This window comes from Knufia obscura (genome assembly GCF_036327395.1).
Source record: "Knufia obscura strain CCFEE 5817 isolate CBS 148926 chromosome Unknown scaffold_1, whole genome shotgun sequence".
Classification (NCBI taxonomy): Eukaryota; Fungi; Ascomycota; class Eurotiomycetes; order Chaetothyriales; family Trichomeriaceae; genus Knufia; species Knufia obscura.
The window spans coordinates 361,334-386,589 of NW_027042687.1; the positions used below are offsets into that span (position 1 = coordinate 361,334).

Sequence of the window (25,256 nt, forward strand, 5' to 3'; positions counted from 1 at the left end):
CGTCCTGATTGTTCCACTCCGTCCACAGAAGCTCCTCGCTTCTATCACCTTCAAGATGAGCGGCCTTCGAATGCCCTCTGAGAAGTCAATGACTCTCACACTACTAGGCTGTGGAAATCTGGGCACAGCAATTCTGAGTGGCATCCTTGACAGCATTTCCCAACATTCCAATCAGTCTGCCGCCCCTTCTTCGGCTTACCCAGATTCAGGTACAGCAACCTCTACTACGACGGAGCCCACCTCAAACGGCACTCAGGACACGTCCAACACACCTTCAAGGTTCATTGCATGTGTACGTTCGCCGGCATCAGCGAAGAGAATAAAGACTGCTGTGGCTGAATTCTCTGCTGAGGTTGAAATACTACAAAACGAAAACGTCAAGGGCGTACAAGCTGCTGATGTTGTGATTCTCGGTTGCAAACCATATATGATTGCAGATATTCTGCGGGAAAGTGGCATGCAAGAGGCCTTGTCTGGAAAACTTCTCATCTCTATCTGCGCTGGCGTGCCGGTAGATCAGATCTCAGATGCCCTCTATCGAACACCCTATGCCCAAGTCATGGATGGCAGTATCGATAACCCGTGCAACATCTGCAGAGTCATGCCTAACACAGCAGCTCTAGTTCGTGAGTCGATGACTGTAATTGCGACAACCACACCACCACTGCCGAAGCACTACCAAGACCTCACGGATTGGTTATTCACACAAGTCGGTCAGACCGTCCAGTTGCCGCCTGGTATGATGGATGTTTCTACCGCACTATGTGGCTCAGGTCCCGCATTCCTGGCACTCTACCTCGAAGCTCTAGGTGATGGAGCTGTAGCCATGGGTCTACCCAGAGCAGAAGCACAGAAAATGGCTGCCCAAACCATGAAAGGTACGGCTGCTATGGTCCTGAATGGTGAACATCCAGCTTTGGTCAGGGAGAAAGTTTGTACACCTGGCGGATGCACCGTTGGTGGCCTCATCGAGCTCGAGGAAGGCGGTGTGAGGAGTGCCGTGAGCAGAGGTGTCAGAAGAGCTACAGTTGTTGCAAGTCAGCTTGGTAAAGGTGCCTCAGGAGTCAACGGGATGATCGTTGGCAGCAATAGCTAATAAACCTCCCGCTATGAGCGCAGCGTTCACCTCGTTCCGTGCGATAATTTCGCAATCTCATCTTAGTTTCTGAAATGAAAGGCGCCAAGAAATAGCGGCCTCGGAAACATAGCTTCAAACGTTCGGGGCACTGAATCCTCGTTTCCGCCCCGGCGGTCTGCGCCACAGCAATGGCCACGACGTCTTCAAACTGCTTATGCAGGCACGTTTTCAGGGCACGAAACAGTCTCGGTCTTCAGCCCCGAACCGGCATCTGTTCTTACATGAAGATCAAAAGTCCTTTCCAGCCATATTGACGCCAAGTTTCGCGCTTGTTGGCCAGCTTCGCCCTCTGGTTACTAAATAGAAACCAGCATGCCAACCTCCGTACTTTCAGGCCACTGTTGCATATATAGTGGCATCGGCACGTCAGTGACACATGTGTCGACTCAAGCTGGACTATTTCACAAAGCATTCATCAAAGGTCCGCGAGCGCTAGATGTCCATAGCCCTTCGAAACCATCTCATTGGCCCAAGCCGTCGACTCGAAAAGGACGATGGCAATGTCACCGCACAAGTCTCTCTTCAGCTACAATGTGACTCAACCATACCCTTTTAAGTGGTTCACGCCAGTCGTTGTTATTGGCTTCGTCTGCGCCACAGCTCTTTTCTCGTTCCTCAATTTTGTTGCGAATGGCTATTATCTCGTCAACGAAGTGTCCACGGATCCAAATGCAACAATCTCGAGGAGTACATCCGTTCGAAATATGCCCTCCTTCTTCGCAAGCAAGGTTCAAGCGACGTGTCAACCCACATTGTTGACGCCGGAGGCAGTCGTATTCACAAATCAGACGGCTCTCACGTACACGATCACTAGCATTGCAAGACCTGTGGGCGATGATATAATATCATCACTGGAATACCACAACAATGTCTTGGAAAACTGCTCTATTAGCAACATTGATATTGACCTCCAATCCTTCGACCGCTTGGCGAACCAACTCGCTTTCAACCAGTGGGGCGTTTTCGTACGAACGTATCTTCGGTGCGACGTCCATGGTGCTGATGGAATCGTCACTATCAACATGACTCATGGCTATGATTATGAACCAGATACGCTCTCGTATGGCAAGCTCTATACCTTCCTTGGTACAGGATTCTTGAAGCGAAATAGAACAATGAAACCTGGCCTCTGGTGGGGAGAATCTCTCATGTCATGGTACTGGATCTACATCTCAAACGCTATGCAGATCATCCGAAGTGACAAAGTGTCCGCAGGTGAAGCGCCCATTCGGAAGGGAACACTGTCCTTCAGTCGTAATGAGGAAGTGACCGATGTCACCAGTCTCCACTTTTTCGACATAGATTATCGCCTCATCATCGAAAACGAAGACTTTTCATACAATTTCGTCTATCCGGGTGACTATGGCGAGTCACGTAACGTGGCAGACTTGGACAAGCAACAAGCATATCCGAATATTTGGATTCCTGCCGACAGTCTGGCCAAGTCTACATATTACACAGTTCTAACTGATCTTGGACAGAAGTCAGTGGTGCCTAACATTCTCAACGATCAGAACCTCCTCGAACATTTTACTGCCAACTTCTCTTTGGTGCAGGAACAATATTCTTTCTCTAATGCTAGACCTGGCCCTGCGGACGCGCCTTTCGATCCCGAGAATGACACTATTAACAACACCGCCTCACAAATACCTTCTAGCGTGATTAGCGCATCGTATCTGTGTCAGGTACCGAAGATGAAATCAGCTGGGAATCTGCTGATGTCGATCTTGATTGCTGACCTGGTTTTTCTTCAAGCGCTCTGGACTGTATTTGTTCTGATCGTTGACTCATTTATGCTGAAGAATGAAAAACGGGCAGCACACGGCGACGCCACTAATCAGTGGAACAAGAGTATTCATGGACAATGGCGAACGACTTCGGAAGATGAGCCGGGCTATGATTCGACACCAATTGATCTCAGCGGTGCTGATGGCAGCACAAGACGAGCTGGATATCAACGACAGACAAGCAGTCAGTACAACCTGCTGCCAGTACTAGGGAGCCAAGATGTAGACGGCGCTGCAAACTAAAGGGATCAAGGGAACCTATGGTCGACCTCAACCCAGTGTATGCCAGGTATTGCAAATAATCCCTGTATAGCGCTACTTAGGCAGCACTCGTCCAATCAAACCCAAGCGGCGTAGACAAGCTCCGCGCGGAATATCAACATGGCCGCACAAGCAATAAGGTCAAGAACTGGCGTACTCCCCAGATGCGGGATTGGGTATTTACAGACGTTCCGCAGAACCATGAGCCGACGTTAATATACCGGCTAACGTCTCCCTGGTAATCGCTCTTTGTATGGTACTGGCGTGCCTCCCAGTATTGATGTGAGCGGCCAGCTTGATATTCCGTGTGGAGACAAGTGCGCTTCTGCGCATCACTGCATTGGGCAGCCATACATCCCGCTCAGCCTGATTGTGATAAATGATCGTGGATATTGTTGACGCTAGTCTTCCGTGCTCGACGGTCTGTTCTGTCTTCGATCATCATCGACGATGTTCGAGTATTCCGCCCTTTCAAGCTCGACGTCCATACGTCTGGTTCAGCTCTCGTCAGAATTCATACAAGATGAGCCGGCCTTCTGTATATCACACCACAAACTTAACGAGACACCTGCCTATTCTGCACTCTCGTACAGATGGGGATCTGCCGCTCAATCGAAGACAGTGAAGCTGAATGGCGAGCAGTTCACGGTCCGCGCAAATCTCTGGAACTTCTTACAACAAATGCATCACGAGGGTGCCAACTCGCTTTTCTGGGTGGACGCCGTGTGTATCAATCAAGACAATATACCAGAGCGCAACCAGCAAGTGGTCATGATGGCTGAGATTTATGCACAGGCCGAACAGGTGATTGTTTGGCTCGGGCGTGATCCTCATATCGAGTATTGTCTGCAGGTCATCGAGCTGTCTGAGCACGAGGATTTCTTGTACGGAGAAGACGATAAAGTACGAGCCATAGCGCGCAGTTATGCTTGCCAACAAGTGGCGAGCTTGGACTACTGGAAAAGGGCCTGGATCGTACAGGAGATTGCCCTTGGACAGACAGTGCTTCTCAAAAGCGGTGCCACGGTAGTACTATTGGACGAATTTCGGTCACTGTTGTCCGAGCGAGGGTCTTGCGAGCATGCTCCTGGTCGTGTGTGTGCAGCTGACGGGCTCCTGAGTTCTATTCCACTGTTCCAGGCCACGGAAGGAGCTGCTGCAGCTACAGCTACGTCAATGGAGCCATGGCTAGCAGACTTGGGTGCGCTTGAATGCACCGAGCCCCGTGATCAAGTGTATAGCCTGCTCGGACTATATAGGATGAGAAATCCTCCGGATTCGATATTGTTTTATGTTACCGTTGATTACAGCAAGTCAGTCGAGACAATTTATTGGGATTGCGCGTACATGATGTTGATGAATATGCGTAGCTCAGCAGAAATAAGTCGGGTAAACGCACTATGGATATGGTTACAAACAAATTTAGCCAAGCAACATACTTCGTCCGAATCGGACTGGTCTTCTATATGGTCATTAAGCAGTTATCTTGCTGACGCGTCAGTCTGTCACGAGTATAAAGTTCTTGCCAGGATTACCCGCTGGGCGAGAACAGTGGTGAGTTTCATCTCTGCAATGCATTGGCCGGATTTCAGACTGAAAGTTATGGAAATGCCTCATGTGCGAGCTGAAACTAGCGAACATCTGGCCGCCCTGCTTGGCTACGTCTCTGAGGAACCCAAGAAGCATATCCTTCATACAGGCATTCCCAACCAGTGGCGCTGCACCGCTTGTCGACAATTGATGGGCTCTTTCATTGTGGATACAAGACGTCCACTTGACTTAGAGGTGTCGTCACTGAAAGTTGTTCCGCCAATACTAGTTGTTGAGGCGAACACAGCAAATGTTAAATCGCAGAAGCGCGTTGACTGCACACAATGTGCGGCTCACTATCATCGTCTGGAAAGAAAACTTCTGGAAGCCGCCGGAGACAAATCACCGGACGTAAAATTTGATTTTGTTGAATGTTCGGTCTCTCATGTCTTTGCAGCCGACTGCGGATATGTCAAGCTTCAGAGGCGCGGTCCGCTATACCATGAACACGACTATCTAGTTGTGCTATGGGTCAAGCCAACGCCTGCTTTTGCCCTCACAGATAGCCTGTCAGTAGAGCAATCATCAGAACAAGCCTGCCGGGCATACCCTTGTGAGGATCGGCAATACAAATGGTACGTCGCCGCACCCATTAATTCTTTGAAAGCGCACAAGTGGCTGCTGCATCCGGCTCACCTGCTACTGTCCGTGTCAAGGCCATGGGGGCAAATGTTGTGGGATCACGAAAGGCTCTGGCGGATTGTGGGACGTCAAGTGGCTACCAAGTCGTGAAGGTGCTTCCGAAAGGTTGCGTAGCACACCCGGAATCTAGCTAGGAAATGGAACCTCATTTGCCACATGTCGTTCCTTCATCCCGGTACATGTGTGTGCCTCTCAATCCCTCAAGGTCTTGTGCTTAATCCTGTTTGTCGGATGAGCGTCAGTCTCGTTCAGTGCTTTGCTTCCATCTCATGAGGCCCAAGACACAGGTTGAGGTCCAGCGACCGTGCCGTAGGTATCATGAGCAGATCTGATCATGAGACAACAAGACGGTCCGAGCGCGCGAAGTACGCACGCCTGGTTCGGAGCATCGAAGCCTCGACCCAGATTCGAGTCTAAGATGGCGGGTACAGAGACAGCAACTCGCGGCACATCACCCGCTAATCCTCTCTTGCATCTCACCAAGCTCTTTCCAATACTTCTGCGACCTTACCTTTAGCATGCGAGCATCATGGGTCCGCTACTGCCGCTCTCAAGTCAGCGATCGTCAGTACAGCACAGTACTGACTTTACACCGACCACGAGCCCTTGCCAATTTCCCTCGTGTTCACACCGTCAAAAACCGCCGCGCAGATCCAAGTCATCCATCTATCCGTCCATCGATCGTCCCAGTCTGGATTGCACTTAATGGTGTCGTCCTAACAATTCCAGTCAGCAACTCTACGTTGCGCCGCGCCGAGCCTCGCTGACCTATTCTCTGCCTGTCAGGCCTGCGTGTCCTGCTCATTGCTGCGGCATAAGTTACAGGAGTTCGTGCACTGTGTGAGTATTGTCCGCACGGCAGATGTTCACTTGTCACTGTCATTGACTGACGGTGCCTACCTACATGATCATGAATCTGTCTCTACTCATGATATCCAAACAGTCCGGTGAAACCTACAAAGGTTTGAAGAGATGTGGCAGAGCACCGCAACGCAGCATGTCGTTATCAGATCAGCTCGGCTCATCTAGAGCGCGAACTAAGCTGAGGGACGTATGATACATACATTAGACCGTGTTGTGTGTCAGCGATGACGCTTAGCGCCCATCGATCGATGTTTGACTTCCAGCGGTATGCGATGAGATGTGCATGAGAAGGCATTTTACAGGGCTATCGACTGAGCGTAGGGGTAGATACGACTCTGAATCAGCGCTGGGCCAACCAACAATGCGTTGTGTTGCGCAACGAACGTTAACTCCCAGCATTGTCAACGTTGCGCAACAATGCCAAGCTGTACATATAGGTCAAGCGCGGTGGGTATTACCAAGATCCACCTCTATAAACCCCGTCCTCTTCGCCTATCGATAGTTATCGATAAGCCAAGATATACTAGATGATATAGGCTTGGCATATCCATATCTGTTGCGCAACGTTGCGTTGCGTTGACGATTCGAACGTTGCTAGCAACCAACGTTGTTGGTTGTCCCAGCGCTGCTCTGAATTCGCTAGAATGAAACAGGAAGAGCGCCAGCAAGTGTAATTATCAGAGTGGGGTGTAACAGCTCATTGCTTATCGTTGTGGCACAGACCAATGAGTACTACGTTGCTCCGAGCGGTGTGAGCTTTCTCATGGCGGAGTGGTACAGTATATCGTCAGGCAAGCGTTGGTTGCAAACGGCTCAGCGTTGTGGGGTATCGGTGAGATACCACCCGTTGGTTCCCCTGCCTGTTCATCTATCTATGAATGTGTCTCTTAACGCTTCTTCCCCTTCCCACCCCTACTTCCACCCTTCCCCTTACTCAAAGCATTATTCGCCCCCGCCCCACCCCCCATAACAATCCTGACCCCCCTCACCGGCACAACCCCCACAATCTCCTCAACCCTCCACCCCTTAACCAACTCCACCTCCCGCGCCCAAACCCTCTCCTTATCCGCGTTCTTCTCGTCAACAACCTTAGCACCTTTACTCCCCAATCCAGCCCAAATCCCCACGATTTCTTTCAATGCTTTCCCCTTTTTGAGGCTACCAGGCTGCAATTTAACCTTGTATTTATTCTTGCTTAGGGCACTCCACGGCGCACAAACGGGGATCGCGGCGATGAGTTCGTCGCCGGGGACTGGTTCGGACACGAGGAGATCAATATTACTGTGTTCTGCTCTCTCAATCGCCGCCTGTTCAGCTGATTGTTCATCATCTTCCTCCTCCACTGCACCACCCTCGCCAGTTTCGTTGTTGTTCGCCTGTGACCTAGCGAGTTTCTCCTGTCGTGCTTTCTCCGCCTCGGCCGCCTTGTTATGTTGTGCGCGACGCCGTTCGCGGTCTGCTTCGTTCTTGCGTTCCCGTACGAGTTTCGCCTCCTCTTCGGCAGCCTTGCGTTGTTGATCCTTGGTTGTGCCGAGGAGTTGCATGGCTAGTGCTTTATCTTCTTCGTCTTGGAGGGCGTATTTTGCGGCGCGGCGTTTGGCCGCTTTGGTGTTTGCGCCGCGTTTGGTTGGGGTGGGTTTTTGTTTTTGTGTTGGTTTGGAGGTTGTTGGGGGGTGGAGGGGTTTCATGGTGCCGACTTGGGGGCCTGAGAGGGAGGATTCGGTTTCTGAGACGTTGCCTGTGCCTGTGCCTGTTGCGGCAGTGGTGCTGCCTGCTTGGTCGTCTGTTTCGTCTGCGGTTTCGCCGGCTGTATCGGGGTTGGTGTCTTCTGCTTCGGCTTGCTCTTCTGCTTGCGGGGGTTTCGGGTCTGCGTCTTCAATTTCGACTTCTCGCTCGGGCTGATCGTGCTGTGAGTTGTCGCCGTTCATCTGTAGAGGGTTGCTCTGTTGTTTCCTGTCCTCGTCTTCTTCATCGTGATCGTCTTCTGTGTCTGATCCGTCATCGTCGTGATCGCCATCAACAGCTTCATTGTCCTCTTCAACCTCTTCTTCCGCCTTGTCACCTGCATCTTCGACATCGGGCACCACGTCGTCTGTTTCCTGCTCATCGTCCTGATTATCGTCGAGACTCAACCCCCTCGCATCCTCAGCCAACATCTCCGCCTCACCAGTCATCATACTATCCGTCCTCTGGATCCTATTCTTGCCATGATTCGCTCTACTCCCCTCACTAATCAACCAGTAGATTCCAAACCCAAGCAATAACTGAGATGGTGGCAAGAAATTCTTCTGTCCTCTCACCATGAACCCACCAGTAGTCAGATACTCCCCTGTCGGCGCAGTCTTGCTAACTTGATCAGAATTCACCCACCAAGCCGCCATCACCGCCTTACTATCCCAAGCTGAACTGCTACATACACTCAACTGGCCCGCCTGACTGAGTGTACTCGGTGGAATAGGCGCATCAGGAGTCTGCGGATTATTCTTGATGATGACACAGCTGGCGCCGTGCAGATCAGCATGCACGAAGATATCGCCCTTCTTTAGGTACCGTCTGTACAAGATCTCGTTTTGTTGTGCGTCTTTTCCACCGAGGACGAGGTAGCCATCACTGCTGATGAAGTAAAGGAACTTCTCGAACCAGAAGGCTTTTCTTGTTGCACGAAGTGTTTGTGTTTCGGATTTGAGTGCTTTTTTCAGATCTGTCTGTGTCTTCTTCTCCATGCTCTTTAGTGCCCTCTCGCTCGCAGCTATGGTCTTTGTCTCTTTCTGTGCTGCTGATTTCTTCTGTTCGTAGTACTGCCTCGCATTTGCGTACGGACTCAGTGCTAGATCGATATCGATCGACAATCTCTTCTCCTGCTCAACTGGCTTCTTCGCCTTCACGGACTCATCCTCTGAATCCTCCTCTTCTTCAGTCAAATCAGCCTCATCATCACTGTCCTCATCGACAGCACCGGGCTCATCGAGCAGTAGCGTAACAGTATTCTCATAAAGCTTAAGCGGCAACTTAATCACCTGCGCAACGACATTCCCTCTCTTCTGCTCATTCTCAATGAGCTTCCCAATATCCATCCAATCCATGCCTTGCCCAACAAGGCCATTCACAGCGCCACATGCCTCCTCAACACGATGTGTATTCGCTTCTATAGCCTGTGCCTTGCGAATATGCAGTTCTTGAACCTTCTGTAGCCCCTCCAATCGTTTATCATGTTCGTTCTTTGCAGACTCCAGTTTCTTCTTTGCAGCTTCTTCGCGCTCTGTTAGTCTTGATTCTAACTTCTGTGATTCGAGGGAGGAGTAGAACTCGTCGACGGTCTTGTTGAAGCCTTCTATTTCGAGGATTTTCGTGTTGGGTTTGTTGGCGAACTGAGAGGGCAGGAATGGGTGGAAGTCGTCGTAGAGAAGGTTTGATCGGTTGTCTTTGCCGGATTGTTGATCTGATGTTTCTGCACTGTCATCGTGTGGCTGGGCGTCGTCCTTGTTCTCTTTGACTTTTGCTATTATGTAGCTCTTCCTGGGACTTCCTTCCTGACTCGATGAGTCGAGGCTATGGGAAATGTCACCTGCCTCATTCATTGCCTTCTCGACCTTGGCTAGCAGTTCCTCACTTCCCAACACATCCTCCAGCTTAGTTCCCACATCCAAGCCAGCATTAGTGAAAACATGCTCCAACAAATGCGGCGGGAACTCAGGAAACCCAATACTCAACGCCTTCCTCAAATCATCACCACCTTTGTTCCTCTTCGCCTTCTTACCTCCACTTTCTTGTGCACTTTTGAACTTCTCAGCCTGCGTCTTCAGAGTCGTAGTTATCCGCTCCGTAGTAACGGGCGGCACACCATTGTAGTTCTGTTTTGGCTCCAACATGTATTTACTCCCCAGCTTCACATCGACCGCCGGATCCCCCTCGTTGACCTGCCGCAGCAGCGCAAGGACATTCAACTCAGCATCCGCAAGGATGATGTTCCCAGCTGCAAAGAACTCCAGAAACAGGCGGTAGAAGCCATCTCTGAAGACAATTTCTATCACACGGTCTGTGCCGATTTGTCTGACGCCGGTGATTCTTTGACTCTTCAGGTATTTCCGTAATCTGGTTACGAATTGACTTGGAGCTGAGGCGGCGGTACGGCTGAAGGATGTAAGATGGGCGCGGAAGCCAGAGTCGACGAGCAGTTGTTCTTTACTGCCTGGCCTGGCGCATTTGAAGAGGAAGATTCGGGAGGAGAGGTCGTAGATGTTCGAGACTCGGAGGCCTGTGAGGGACGAGTTTAGTTCGGCGGCGATGACTTTGACGTCAAGGGACGAGAAGCGTTGTTTCATGGCGATTGGTAAGATGTTTTTGCTGTCGCCAAGTGAGTGTTGAGAAGGGTTAGCAACGAGATAGGAGAAGGGGAAGCATTGAATTCGTTGAGGTACTCAGGTACTGTTGTGTGAATCTTCGTAGATTTGGATGGTCGTTTGCATGACGTCTGTTGATACTGTAGCCCGCAGCGCAGACGAGTGTGGGGCGGCTGCCTCAGGCACGATATCTCTAGTCAGTATCGTTCTGTCCTCTCTACCTACCAATGCAACGCCCAACTCCTTGCTGAATCCTCCTTCAATGCTTGATAATAGCATGATCTATGCCGGCTCCTCAAGCTTCCGAACACCATATACGCATCAATCAATTGGCCACCTCCCCTATCCGCCAGACACGAAGCACAATCCTTCCCTCTCACAAATTCCGCCTCACAAACTCAATCCCCTGCTTCTTCCCAAAGTCCCACAGATTCTGCAAACCCTGCTCACTCAAATCCAAATTCTTCATATTCGGCGCATCCTGCGCAGGCGCCTTACTAACTCTACTCGCGACAATCACCGGGTCGGTCTCAAGCACAATCCCATCGTCGATGATCTCGTCTATAGCCAGCGTGACAAGGTCGTAGTTATCGTGTATCGTGCGTTTATCTGTGCTGTTCCTGTGTAATACCTATTAGCATCTTCCACACCCATGGTATCGCGCAGCAGGGCAAACGTAATGTAACGTACTTAAGCAATATACTCAACGAATCCCTCAACGCAAGCACAACATTATACAGCAATATCTCATTCTCATCCGGGTTTCCCACAACATAGAGCATAACATCACTTTCCATCTTGAAGAGGACAACCTTGTTGTCGTAGAGGATTACATCGCTGGTCTGCTTTGCTGTTTTCTCGAGGAGGCCCTTTTCGAATGCGCGCTGCTCTTTTAGGGTCTTGTAGGATTGTGTTGGGGTTGGGAAGGTCGTGGATGTGTGTGGTGGTTCGTAGTATTTTGTGAAGATGCGCGATGTGTCGGGGGGCCCGTCGGCGGCGAGGATGAGGATTGCTTGGACGCTGTGGAGGGACATGTTGGGGGCCATGGTTGTGGAGGTGGTATGGGTTTGATGGGAGGGCGTTGAGATGGTACTCGTGTCTGTGGAATTTGACTGCGACGTCGAATGGGCAGGAGAACGAGCGTACCAGAGAGATTTGCAGGGTGCGGATGGGAGGTGTTCGTTGTACTCTGAGATCTGGTCCTTAGAATTCCTAAACCCACTCCGATTGGCTGACGCTTGGCGGAACAGGTGGTCAGTAAAGGACTCGGAGGACGGAGGGTTTGGTCAAAAACTGCACGAGTCCAATATGAGAAGGTTGCTTCACAAACACATAGATTGTGTCTTATTGCTGCTGCTACCGCCAACTGCTCAGTCATCATGCTGGTATAGAACGCTATGTCCGATCTCTTATCTCAAAATCAGAATTCCACCAAAACGCCTTACTATGCTAGCCTATTGCCATGTTCCCCATCTATATACCTATCCTGACCTGAAATTGCTATTGGCACTTCACGATGAACATCCAGACCATATTAATGACTATGTCCATACCCAGTACCCTGCTGCCCATACCCACCATCATACCCCGTCTGCTGCACCTGCGGCTGATAATAATCATCCATCCTCACCGCCTGCTGCCCATGACCCCCCGCAATATCCCCATAATCGCCCACCCTCGCACTAGCCAGCGATGTATTCGTCCTCTGCCCCGGCCTCCAGCCCGGCTCATCCCTATACTCCGTCGTAGGATCTACATACGGCGCATCATGAATCGAATTGCTAACACTATTCCTATGCGAATGCGTGCTATCATACGGCATCAACTTCACCTGACTCGTACTATCCCTCATCTTCGCGTATCGTCCGCTTCTCGTTTGTGCGATGCGCGCTCGTACATCCACAACCACCATCGCGATTTGTGCGAGTGCGCCGAAGATGGCGAATGAGAAGAGGGCTTTGAATTCCTGGCAGACGTTGACGCCGTCGTTGTTGCCCCAGTTTGTGACTGTGCAGCTGCGGGAGAGCATGCCGTAGATGTTGTAGCCTAGTATGCCTATGCCGACGATCCAGATGATGAGGAGGGGGACGTTAATTATTAGGTTGAGGAGTGGGCTGAGGCGGGTACAGGCGTGTATGCATGTTGTGAGGATTAAGCTGATGAGTGTGAGGATTGAAGCTGCGAGGACCTAGTATACTGTTAGTATCACCATAAGGTCCAGGCTTCGATATAGAGACATACAATGAGAAATGTCCATGGTATCTTGTAGCTCTCATTCTTGAGTTCTATGCAAAAGAAGACCAGTATGCCCGTCACTATTATCGCTGATATCGCGGATACTGTGCGCACACCATGGAATGATCTCGCTGAGTAATTCGACGGCTTCATCTTCGTCTTTAGTGATGTTGAGTCCATCGCCGCGACAGTCGAGTGTGGGAGAAACGGCTATTTGTTGTTTGTTCGCGCCTTCTGAAACGTCGGCTCGTCGCAGCAGCTCGTCTATGTGTCAACGGCGAGGCGGATATCCGGGCGTCTCAGGTAGTGTAACAACGGTTCAAGCGAGTGTGTAGAAAGAAGGAAACATGCTGAGCATGGAACGAGTGGTCGTGAGGCTCTGGGCATGAAACAGTATTGAGGCGCAAGCATGCTCCCAACCGAAAGGCGTTACGCAATCGACAAATCAACTTTCCCCGGAGCATGCCCACCGCGTCTCCAGTCTTGGCTTACTGGGACCGAAATAGTGACCAATGCTAGCCAGTCTAGGCGTAGATCAATAAGGCAGTGAAGGCTAACGAGGAGCTAAATTCGATTGTGAAGGAACCTTAAACTTCTCACATCAGTGGTGTACGTATACTATCAGACCCCCGTAAGTTTACCGGTGGGTCTCGGCGACCAGCTTTGAGGTCTTATCTTCAGATAGTCTAGCTTCATGATTGCAGCAAGTCGGCCGGCCCGCATGTGACGGCACACCCCTTAAGAAAGCCTAGTCAGCTCCTTTTCCAAGCAAGCTACGAGATAGCTGCCGGGACCCACCGGTAAACTTACGGGGGTCTGATAGTACGTAAGACTTTGTTTTCTTCTGTCTGTCTGGGATGACGCTGATGACCACGGTCCTTAGCGGAGGCCGCAGGAGAGAGCTCAATGATCACGATCCTCGCAATCTGCCATGGTCCTCGAGGAAGGCGCAAAACAAATACAATTTGGTGCAGACATAATAAGCATAATAAAATCTCAACGAGCGTTGCGCAGTGCCACATATGGTACGATGCTTTCAATATTCACCGAAAACAGCGTACGGGTACTCGAATACTAGGTTGATGTGCAATGTTGATGCTCATCTGCTATGCCTGAGGCGTCCTGAATCCCTCCTCATCATCTTCGATGTCGGTTAGCATGATATTTCTTCTGATGCTGTTTGAGTCCCCCTTTTTACCTCCGCCAAAAGGATCTAGGCGTCCTTCCCATTTCCAAAATCAAACAACGACTTCGCTCTCCTGCATCTCCTCCCCGCGTTCTCAAGATGCCGCGGATACTATCGCAACGGACTATCCCTCACCAGTGCGCTCGCCGGCGTCAACGTAGCAGCGCCCCTGTAACCCGGGCTACCAAACACCGACCTTGCAGGCGTCCCAGGCAAGACCCCATTAGAGCCTGCGTCAGGTGTGTTCCTTCCACTCGGCACAGCGCTGCCAGTATACATACCACCTTCGAAGTTGATACCCGCGCTCTTGTTCGGTGGCTTCCATCCGAATCTGCTGCCTTTTCTGTAAATGTCTTCTATCATCTGTTCCGCGATACCGGCATCTTGGTATTCTTGAAATTTGCGCCAAAGTCGGAGGGCCATACGTGCGTCTTCTATGCTGTCGTGGCCGTCGATTTGCGCTTGTGTTGCGTCTTCGGGCGCGTCTTCTTGGATGTACTCCTTGAACACAGCCCAAGCTAAGTATTTCAGTGAGAAGCGGCGATTCTTGCCCGGTAGGAGATAAAGGTTCTGAGTATCAACGGTTTGTGCCTTCGGAACATGGATATTGGTTTTGCGGAAATCAGATGCCAGACCATGACCGACGAAGACGCATCCTAGATTGAGCAGGAGCCAGAGCTTCTTGTAGGCTACCTTTAGTGGTACCAGGTTGTGGCGCGACATCCGCACGTCGAGATCACCGGGCTTGATGCCTGAGTATTGTGTTTTGTAATCGACAATTGTGTCGAAGATTGTGATGTAGTCGTCGATGAATGGCTTACCCTCATCTAATCCATTGCCTCGCAGCACGCTGACTCGGGCAAGTCCATTCTTAGCCGGTCGGATTGTTTCTTGCGTACCATCAGCTTTGACATCGATCTCTGCCCTTTCTAGCTCGACAAATTCTGTGTCAAGTGCAATCGGTGTCCCACCAGCTGGCAGTTCATCGTCTGCCAAAGGCTGATTCTCTGGCGTACACGCAATACCATTGATCGAATAGGGTGAGTGTACCAGGCTTGTGTCCATATTGTCCTTCCATTGGTCATCGACCTTGCCATGAGCTGATTTGACCTGATACGCAAGGACGCTAGGCATTTTCCAGTTTCGATCAAAGCTTAGTGCTTCTCGCGTCTCGAGTGACGAGACTAAGAAATCGTTGAACAGGTACCAATCTGTGCTCCATTTGTTCTTCGGACTTTCCTTCTTCGAGATGTCGACGTTTACCAGGCTGACTAGATGTGGCTGCTGGTGTTCAGCCGTGTCGATATCTGCCACGAAACCTACTAGCTCGTACACAATGATGCTCGAAGCCTTGGTGCGCAGCTGTGTCGCAAGCTCCGTACCCTCGAACACGTGGATGCCTCTGTTCTGCATCATGATGCCAATCTCAGTAGGCAGCCAACCTGGACTCTCCCACAAGGTATGCATGGCAGTATTTATCAGAGCGGTGTTGAGCAAAAGCACAAATGGAAGGTGCTGTATCGATTTTCTGGTTGCAAGTTGCTGATATCTTCGACACTTGTTGCAGAAGCCGCGGTGTTTGACCTCCCTCTCCATCGTTGCTTTCAGTATGCTGCTGAACTTGAAATGGTGGCTTCGCGGGTTGTGCTTTGGTTCCATGTTTGGATATAGCATATCATGTACGTACAGACTGCCATGCTTGGTTGTGACATTCCCACAATGCAGGCATCTGATAGCTTCCAGTGCTCCAGTTGAAAGAATTTCGTCCATACCATCAGATGAGCCTGCCATCGAAGCATAGTCGTGTGAAATCTGCTTTAGCAGAAATCGATTCACTGACTGGATTGTGTTTGACAGCGTCAAGGGATTAGCGAGCGCTACATTTTCCAGCAGGTTCAGACTTCTTGCTTCGCCAAGCGAGCCAAAAGCATGCAACAGATTTGTAGCTTGACAATTCTGCCCACCAGCCTTCTCCAACATATCGAAGAGAAAGCCAAACTCGCACAACATGCAATTTGGTTTGACACAAGACGTGGCCGCATGCTGAATAGCAATATTTCGAATCAGAGGAACGAACTTGTATAGTTGTAACAGAGCATTGAGGTATGAGTTCTTGATGTGGGTCTCCAATCCAGAGAAGTCGGTCTTGTTGTAGAACTGGAAATCGAAATCATCGACACCAAACCTGCTGTACTTGATCTCGACGTTACTGTATTTGAGCATCCTTTCTTGCTCTGTCTGTGCTCGGCCATTCAGCAACAAGCCAGCCATGGCAGCTGTTGCGCCATCTGCTTGAGCGAGAGAGACATTTTCGGGCGACTCTTTTGCCTTTTCGCTTAGGAACTTCGGCGCCGCAATAGCAGACGGCATATTACCGCCTCGTGCATCCTCAACCTCATACCTACGCAATTTCTTTGGATTGATGTGCGGACCGTAGTGACCTAGTTCACCTTGCCGCAGAAACGGAGTCAAAGCAGGATCAGGACCGGAGGGCAACGCTCCAACATCGAACGTCATGTGGCTCGGCCATGCTGATAGCAGTCTCTCCGCGTAGTACGGCATGCCGATCGTGTTCAATGGTTGTTCCTGCCAGTCGACTGATGGGAGGTTTCGTGGTGGAGGTTGGCCAAATTCGGTCTCGTTACTCACGTTATTGAATTTGACCACCTTCGACTGTGATCCCCAAAGGTATATGAAACCGTTAAGATCGTTCAAAGCCACCGCGTCACCTGAAGAAGCAATCTCCATACCAAGCATAAACTGTACGTTTGCTTGCCTAAGCATAACGTTGACAGGATTCATGAGGTCGACAACTTGCATCTGTCCAGTGTTTGATGCGACAAAGCTTGTTGTTGACAACTTCGGGTGTAAACGAACATAGGCTGCGCCTGCGTGGAAAGGGATGGGAGGAAGAGGTCTTAGTGTTTTGAGATCGTAGACGTTTGCAAGCGGATCGACCATCGGAGCGCCCATCTGACGAACGGAAAAGCCACAGGTAACGAGGTAGTCATGTCGGGCATCCATGTCGTTTACCGCACCAGAATGGGCTTTCCAGCTTTGAACAAGGGAGTAATCTGTGGCATTCAGAACATGGACCACTCCATCGTCGGTGGCAGCGCATATATAGCGGCATTTCCTGAGCAGAGTATATTTGGCTCGAGCGGCATGGGTTGAGACGATACTTCCTTTTTCAATATCAATGATGTAGAACGTGCTTTGACAGCCGGCGACCATAAGTAGATTTGGAGAGGCAGTAAAAGCCATGCACCTTACGTCGGTCATGGAAGGATCGGAAATATGCCATTGTGTTAAGCCTCGTCTGTTGATCAGGTGTACGCTTCGAGTGGAAATTGAAAGAATGCCACGCTCGCAGACCAGGAGCTGGCGCACCGATCCTTCTCGTAGATGCGCTTTTATGGACGTGTACCTCTGAAGCTCCGAACTGTGGTAAGAAATGATCCGACCCTGTGAGGTGAGATCTTAGCTACGAGTGGGGTGTTATGACTGGTTCAATGACTGACTTGATCTGTACCGATCCATAACAGCTCTTGTGAATCGTCAAAGGCTACTGCGGTTGCAGGTGAAGGTTGAGGTAACACGCCTGGACTTGGTGGTCCCGAGGGAACGCCAATGCGCGTAATTTCATCCCAATCTGCCTCCATGGGCGACTCATACTATTGAGCTGATTCATGGGAGAGTAGAGGCATATTAGCGACCATTTCTATGCTTGGGAAGGCGCCATTGCGTGGCTATGCTGTCTTGATGAGGTCTCGAGACGATTACGCGTGCATGATTGTGTTTTGTGGTTGAGCAGTGAACACGATTAGGTGGTCGTTGTTTCCTACCATTTCCGCTTAGTCCTTGGCTCCATTGCGTGTTTCGGACGGGCCACGTTGAGACATCCTCTACGAGCCTCACACGAAGATATCACCGATCTATGTGCCCCCTGCTCTGGACTCAAGCGTACCTGAGTTGATGCAAGTCTGATGATATCGTGTATGTCTCGCTGAGTACAAGTGACCGGACGAACTCGATGCCCGTGTGAATACGCAATCTTCTTCCGCCTTGAACCACTGACCCTCCTAAGCATACAGCAATTCTACAAGCTACAGTATCAGCTCTAGCGAAACTCAACAAATCGATATTTCAGACGACTGACTGCATAGCCATCTAAGATCCACTGTGCAACACGATGGCGAGCTACGAGAGTACGACTTCCTACCTCTGACACCACCACTTCAGTCAGCTAACAGAGCCCCAGCCGAACACGCCCGCGACGAACCTCGCACTGACCGCCCCCGCCGCCCAGATTACTCCTCCCTGTACAATCTCATCTCCGAGATCCAGCCCTCAGAAGACCGCAACCGCGAACATGCAGTCCCAGTCCCAGGCGACGTAAGCGCAGCCTACCGCCACCTCGCCGACGCATTCCGCTCCATGCAACAAGACAATGACAACGACAGTGTCAACTCCGACCTCCTTCAGACCATGATCTCGAACCTGCTCACCACAGCCGAACACCCGCCCACTGAGATAAAGGGCGTAGACGAGGAGTACATCGCGGATCTAGAAAGAGTGCCAATCAAGAAGATGAAGAGTGATGCGGACTGTCCGATATGTGGAAACGAGTTCAGAGAGGATCCATATCCGTTATTGGTGAGGCTGCCGTGTCATGAGAGCCATGTGTTTGATCTAGAGTGTATACGGCCGTGGTTGTTGCTGAATGGGACGTGTCCGTTGGACAGAGTGGATTTGGCGAAGAAGGAGCGGGAGAGGAAAAAGAAGAGGTTAGAGGAGATCAAGAAGAATCAGCAGGTGGATGATGAGGAGGAAGAGTGGGATGGGATGTATGCGTGAGGAATGATTGGGTTGGAGATCCGATACTCGAGATGATAGAGTACCAATTGAATGAATATTTGGTTTCTATCAGGCGCCTACTACTACGATCCTCCTGACCGAGACAGCCATACAAAGACAGTGTGCCACGATTGTACTGTCGAATGCAACAGCTTCTTCACGGGACACATCTATCCTTCCAAACTCGGACACCATTGCCTTCTGTCCCGAGGTCTTCTTTTGCAGGGTACTTCCAGCTGAACCACTCTCATACTGTTCCTGGCCCTGATGGGGAAGACAAGCCTACCTTTGATTTCTACTACACGAGTGAATTCTTACGCTGTATGCAGATATCGGCCAAAACGCTAAACACGAACACGAGGGTCAGTCACCCTGAACGTGAATGTGCATTTCGTGCCGCACTGTTAGCGAGAAACAGTTGCAGCGTCAGACAACCGTGCCGCCATCCTCAATGATGATGCCGTGCAGGCTGCCAGCGAGGGGATCCTGCTAAGGATGGATTGTTCCTAGTCTTGACCAATCCCGCTATACTGAGCTGGCGCATAAGGAGGATGAGAATAATTCGGTGGCTGTGGTAAGACGTTTGATTATAACTTTCGTGCTCCTTGCTCGTAGAATGCGGAACAGATTGTAGAGAACACCAAAGAAGGGTTGGGACATGATCTATGGTTCTCGGAGCTCAGACGGCTAGACGACGCGTTGCTTCATGGCGTTCTTAGACAAGCTCAAGGAGCAAACAACTGTAATCATTGTTGTTGAGATGGATCATCTCGCAGCTTGTCGTAACTACACGACAGCCAGGGCGCTGCAATGCCGTTGTCGAGCTTTTCGCATCGTTGGACATGAGACAAATCGTGGGCACAGCATCGAGTCACGGTAGGTACCTAGCCTGCTACTGTAGGTACCTAGACACAGCGTGATGTCGTTACAGTGCTGCCTAAGGCATTAGAGACAAGCCCTAATGACATAAGCCCAGTGTAATCGCCTCGGGTGTCGTTTGGTTGGTTGGTGTGCCGCGAAGCAGGAACTGGGGAGTGATCCGCGTGCTGCATATGACGCTCTCTCGTCACAACACACCCATGGACACGCCTGGCCTTCAAGTTGCATACAGTGACTATCATAAGTTTGAATCTAGACCTTTTTCGAGGGTACTAAAACCTAAATTTTATAGCTACCTCCTGTACTACAGCTATACTAAGTATATATATCTATATCATAAGGTCTTGTTTACACTTTATTATATTTTTAGTTTATTAAGCCTGAGAATAAGTATAGAACTTAGAAAATTCGTCTTTTCCTATAATTACTGTAAATACTTTATTAGGTAAACGACCCAGCGTTTTTCCTCTTTATACTAGTAGTTAAATATATAAAGTATAATATAGCGTACTTAGAATCTCTTAATTGAAATTAGTTAGGTAGGGCCTAAAGTCTAAAATTTAGGATTCTAAAATTTCGTCTTTAAGCTTAATTTAGTACCTACTATTAAAGTATACTTATACTTTTTCTTCTTTATATATACGTACTAGCCACTTAAGTTTAGTCTTAGCTATTTAGAATTTTAATATTCCTTCTTATTAATAGGGTCGATACTAGAAAGTTGACTTTACTAGATTTTAGCGCCTTATATCTACTTTTCTGCTTAATATATATAAGAAAGTTCGCCTAGTATAAGTTATATACAGTAATAAACCACGCTTTTAGTCCTTAGGTAGCTTAGGTTTATACCTAAATAAAGAATTTAGCACGCCTACGAAAGTTGCTACTTTGGCCCTGAACTGACACTTGGATTTAAACTTATGACGTAGTACTGTAACATCGGAGGTGCCTGATCAGAGGTTCAGATCAGTTCTTCTATCGTTGCCGGTACTCATCATCACGATCATTTCAGCTGTTTCGATCCAATACAATATCCAGCAGCACTCGTTGTCATTCCGTTTACGTTGCACTACACAGACGGCGATGCTCTAAACCGGTAGTATCTCCTCTGAATCACGACCTTTTCGCACCTTATTGCATATTGATAGCCGATTTGAGCAAAGATGCGTTTTCTACGATACACAGCACCGATCTTCATCTCCTCCCTCCTACCATCGATTACATCCGCCGGTCAAGCCACAGCCAAGCACGAGGCAGGCCGCTGCGCAGTCAGAGGCCAATGCGAACCCAACGGCTTCTTCAGCCCCGGCCGACCTTGCGCAGACAACGGCCTAGCTACTTCTCCATCCGATAGTGTACGCGAAGACCTTGTGCAGCTATGTGGGCCGAAATGGAAGGACACGGACGTCTGCTGTGACGAGGACCAAGTTGCGGCATTGAAGAAGAACCTGGCGCGGGCGCAGGGAATCATCGAGTCATGTCCAGCTTGCAAAGAAAACTTCTTCAATCTATTCTGTACATTCACGTGTTCGCCCGATCAGAGCTTGTTCATCAACGTCACCGGGACGGAGAAGAATAGGAAGGGTAATGACACAGTCGTTGAGCTTGACAACATCTGGAGCGCAGGCTACCAGAGTGGCTTTTACGACTCGTGCAAGGATGTCAAGTTCGGTGCTACGGGTGGGAAGGCTATGACCTTCATTGGCGGTGGCGCAAAGAATTATACACAGTTTTTGGCTTTCTTGGGACACAAATCTGCCGTCGGCAGCCCGTTCCAGATAAACTTCGCTGAGGAGCCGAAAGAGGATGGTCAGGGCATGGAGGCGCACGATGAGAAGGCAAAGGCATGCAACGACGAAGATCCACAGTTCAGATGTCGATGCGTCGACTGCCCGGCGTCTTGTCCTGAGCTACCCAAGGTCGAGGACGTCGAGCATTGCTACGTGGGCAGGCTGCCATGTCTGAGCTTTGCAGTCATCATCATCTACTCTATCGCATTGGCCCTGCTTATTGTTGCCGTGTCTGGACACGTTGCCTATGCGAAGCATAAGCAGAGAAAGAGCGAGAGGTTACAGTTGCTGCAAGATGCCGCTCCAAGTGACGATGAGGATGAGGGAGACCTGGTACACAATGCTGGTCTGCTGGACAGACCACAGCGAAATTACTATCTGAACCAGATCTTCGATCGAGCTTTCAGCAAGTTAGGACGATTCTGCGCCAGATATCCTGGAATCACCATCGGTACAAACATCATTGTTATCGGGCTGTTGAGCTTGGGCTGGCTCAACTTTGAAGTCGAAAGAGATCCGGTCAAGCTTTGGGTCAGCCCCGATTCAGATGCTGCCCAGGAGAAGGCTTTCTTTGATGACAACTTTGGTCCATTTTACCGAGCAGAGCAAGCATTCCTGGTCAATGACACTGCTCCCCATGCTTCGGTCCTTAATCAGGATACGCTAACTTGGTGGTTTGGCGTTGAAGAGGAGATCTCGAGGATGCTATCAAGGCCAAACAGACTATCTCTCGAAGACGTCTGCTTCAACCCAACAGGCGACGCCTGCGTTGTCGAGTCTGTCAGTGGTTGGTTTGGAAATTACGAAGTTAGCGATTGGGAATACGCAATTAGCTATTGTGCCGAGCACAATGGCGATACAGAGTGTCTGCCAGCTTCCAGCAACCCCCTTGAACCAGGTCGTGTTCTTGGTGGTTTCCAGAACACGTCCACGGTCACAGATGCTAAGACCATGATCATTACGTGGGTAGTGAACAATGGCCAGCCTGGCTCGGATGCTGAGGCTAAAGCAGCAGAATGGGAAGAGACACTGAAGAACCGCCTATTAAAGTTGCAACTTGAAGCTAAAGATCGAGGATTGCGGCTCTCGTTTAACACGGAAAGGAGTCTCGAAGACGAGCTGAACAAGTCTACGAACACTGACGCTAAGATCGTGGTCATCAGCTACGTCGTCATGTTTCTGTATGCCTCTCTCGCGCTTGGCTCCACCAGCATGAGTTTGCGATCCCTGCTCAACAACCCTGCCAATGCACTGGTGCAGTCGAAGTTCACCTTGGGTATAATAGGCATCATTATCGTGTTGATGTCTGTTTCTGGCTCTGTCGGGCTGTTCTCAGCTGCAGGTGTCAAAGTCACCCTCATCATTGCGGAGGTCATCCCGTTCTTGGTATTGGCTGTTGGTGTGGACAACATCTTCTTGATCGTTCATGAGTTCGAACGAGTCAACGTGAGCCATCCAGACGAAGAGATTGATGATCGCATTGCAAAGGCGCTTGGCAGAATGGGGCCAAGTATTCTTCTGTCTGCATCTACAGAAACTATTGCTTTTGCGATGGGAGCTTTTGTGGGCATGCCTGCTGTCAAGAACTTTGCGGCTTATGCTGCAGGAGCTGTGCTTATCAATGCGCTTTTGCAAGTCACGATGTTTGTCTCGGTCCTTGCGCTCAATCAGCGACGTGTTGAAAGCCTCCGAGCAGACTGCATACCATGCATTGTGGTCAAGCGAGCAAACTCTGTCAGTATGCCAGGAGGTCACTTCTTCGGTAGTGAGGAGGAGGGAATGCTTCAGCGCTACATCAGGAAGACATATGCTCCAGCCCTTCTCAACAAAAAGGTCAAGACGATTGTTGTGGCGGTTTTTGTGACCATTTTCGCTGCAGCTCTTGCTCTGATCCCACGCATCCAGCTCGGCCTTGATCAGAGAATTGCTCTACCATCGGACAGCTACATGATCCAATACTTCGACGATCTCTATGAGTATTTTGGATCTGGCCCACCAGTCTACTTCGTCGCACGAGACCTGAACATGACGCAGCGTACACCTCAAGAACAAACGTGTGGTCGATTCTCAGCATGCGAGGTCTATTCACTTTCCTCGATTCTCGAGCAAGAAGCGAAGCGACCAGATGTCAGCTACCTCAATGCCGGTGCAGCCAGCTGGATCGACAACTACTTCTTGTGGCTGAATCCGACGAGTGGTTGCTGCGTGACCGATGACTTTGAGCCCTGCCTTTCAGAAGACGAATGGTCTCTGTCAATGAGAAACTTGCCAGAGGGTGAGCGCTTCATTGAGCTAGCTGAGAAGTGGCTCGAAGCCAAGCCTGATGCGGATTGTCCGACCGCAGGCGCTGGTGCATTCTCAGAGGCAGTCGTGCTCGACGTGAACAGCACGAACGTCCCTGCTAGCCACTGGCGCAGCTTTCACACTCCTCTTCAATCACAGGATGATCTCATCAACTCATATGCTGCAGCACGCCGCATCTCGAAGGATGTCTCCGACCGACACAACATTGATGTTTTCCCATACAGCAAGCATTATGTCTTCTTCGATCAGTACCGATCCATCGTCCATCTCACTGCGACTCTCCTCTCTGTCGCAGTCGTGGTGATCTTCATTCTTACCTCTCTTCTCCTCGGCTCAGTCATGACAGGACTCGTGGTAAGCGTCACAACAATTATGATCTTGGTGGATATCATGGGTGTCATGGCCGTCTTCGGTGTCTCACTAAACGCTCTATCCCTCGTCAACCTCGTTATCTGCGTCGGCATCGCAGTCGAATTCTGCGCACACATCAGCCGAGCATTCATGTTCCCCTCCAAGAACGTCATGGAGCGGGCACGATCACGGTTCAGAGGAAGGGATATGCGGGCATGGACTGCAATGGTGAATGTTGGCGGCTCAGTCTTCTCAGGGATTACGATCACGAAATTCCTTGGTGTCTTCGTGCTCGCATTCACAAGAAGCAAGGTCTTTGAGGTGTATTACTTCAGGATTTGGCTTGGGCTGGTGATTCTGGCGAGCTCGCATGCGCTTGTGTTCTTGCCTGTTGCGCTGTCGTGGTTTGGTGGTGATGGGTATATCGATCCGGAGAGTGATGGTGGGCTTGAGGAAGATTTGGCGAGCAGGAGGTATCATAGTTTGTTGAGGGATGAGGAGTACTCTGATGAGGACTGAGAGGTGAAGGATTTGGCATGAACACATAGCTAGCATCAGTCAAGAATTAAATTCGTTCACTTGAGCCTTCCTGCGCCTATCTTGGTGTTTTCGCTCCTGCTGACTCTAGAAGCGACGGCATAGGCGATAACAACAGAAAGAGGAAGGGGGAGTTCACGTGATACCGCGGAAGCTGGCAATCGTGGCCCGAGTTTACTCTCGAATCTCGATCCATATTGTGACTGTACAATATTTCTCAAGTCATTTCCTTCATACCATCGAGCGAGGAGCTATCAATGGTACCGTATTGTTTTTGGACCATGGCAGACTGCATACAGGCTCAGCAAATACTGCTGCCTGGCACTTGTCCCTCGCATGTGGCTCGCACATTGCCTTGATCGAGCGCTTCCGGTTTTGCCTTATGGATTTGGCCCTATCTTGCCTCCCCAAAGCACCGGCCTACATCAATTTGTCTATGCATGCAAGCGACCGAACGTACTGTGGCGAAGGCGCAGAATAATTGATCCTTGCCCA

General features: G+C 50.1%; 6 protein-coding genes across 6 annotated transcripts; 3 read left to right on the plus strand and 3 right to left on the minus strand.

Moving 5' to 3' along the window:
* Window positions 1-55: 55 nt before the first annotated feature.
* On the plus strand, window positions 56-3,168 carry PRO3 (delta 1-pyrroline-5-carboxylate reductase; the record flags this gene model as incomplete). The annotated part of the gene is made up of 2 exons (XM_064868595.1): window positions 56-1,078; window positions 1,585-3,168. 2 exons carry the CDS (start codon window positions 56-58, stop codon window positions 3,166-3,168), a joined length of 2,607 nt encoding a protein of 868 aa, XP_064734092.1.
* Window positions 3,169-7,169: 4,001 nt separating this feature from the next.
* On the minus strand, window positions 7,170-10,604 carry PMZ80_000142 (uncharacterized protein; the record flags this gene model as incomplete). Its single annotated transcript, XM_064868596.1, has 1 exon — window positions 7,170-10,604. One exon carries the CDS (start codon window positions 10,602-10,604, stop codon window positions 7,170-7,172), a length of 3,435 nt encoding a protein of 1,144 aa, XP_064734093.1.
* Window positions 10,605-10,998: 394 nt separating this feature from the next.
* Window positions 10,999-11,668, minus strand: RET3 (Golgi-to-ER vesicle coat component; the record flags this gene model as incomplete). The annotated part of the gene is made up of 2 exons (XM_064868597.1): window positions 10,999-11,242; window positions 11,313-11,668. The coding sequence occupies 2 exons, from the start codon at window positions 11,666-11,668 to the stop codon at window positions 10,999-11,001; spliced, it is 600 nt and encodes a 199-aa protein (XP_064734094.1).
* A 488-nt stretch (window positions 11,669-12,156) lies between these two features.
* Window positions 12,157-17,277, minus strand: PAN2 (poly(A)-specific ribonuclease; the record flags this gene model as incomplete). Its single annotated transcript, XM_064868598.1, has 2 exons — window positions 12,157-12,810; window positions 14,179-17,277. The coding sequence occupies 2 exons, from the start codon at window positions 17,275-17,277 to the stop codon at window positions 12,157-12,159; spliced, it is 3,753 nt and encodes a 1,250-aa protein (XP_064734095.1).
* Window positions 17,278-18,235: 958 nt separating this feature from the next.
* PMZ80_000145 (uncharacterized protein) lies at window positions 18,236-18,900 on the plus strand (the record flags this gene model as incomplete). Its single annotated transcript, XM_064868599.1, has 2 exons — window positions 18,236-18,251; window positions 18,305-18,900. The coding sequence occupies 2 exons, from the start codon at window positions 18,236-18,238 to the stop codon at window positions 18,898-18,900; spliced, it is 612 nt and encodes a 203-aa protein (XP_064734096.1).
* A 2,042-nt stretch (window positions 18,901-20,942) lies between these two features.
* NCR1 (niemann-Pick type C- protein 1) lies at window positions 20,943-24,743 on the plus strand (the record flags this gene model as incomplete). Its single annotated transcript, XM_064868600.1, has 1 exon — window positions 20,943-24,743. One exon carries the CDS (start codon window positions 20,943-20,945, stop codon window positions 24,741-24,743), a length of 3,801 nt encoding a protein of 1,266 aa, XP_064734097.1.
* Window positions 24,744-25,256: the final 513 nt, after the last annotated feature.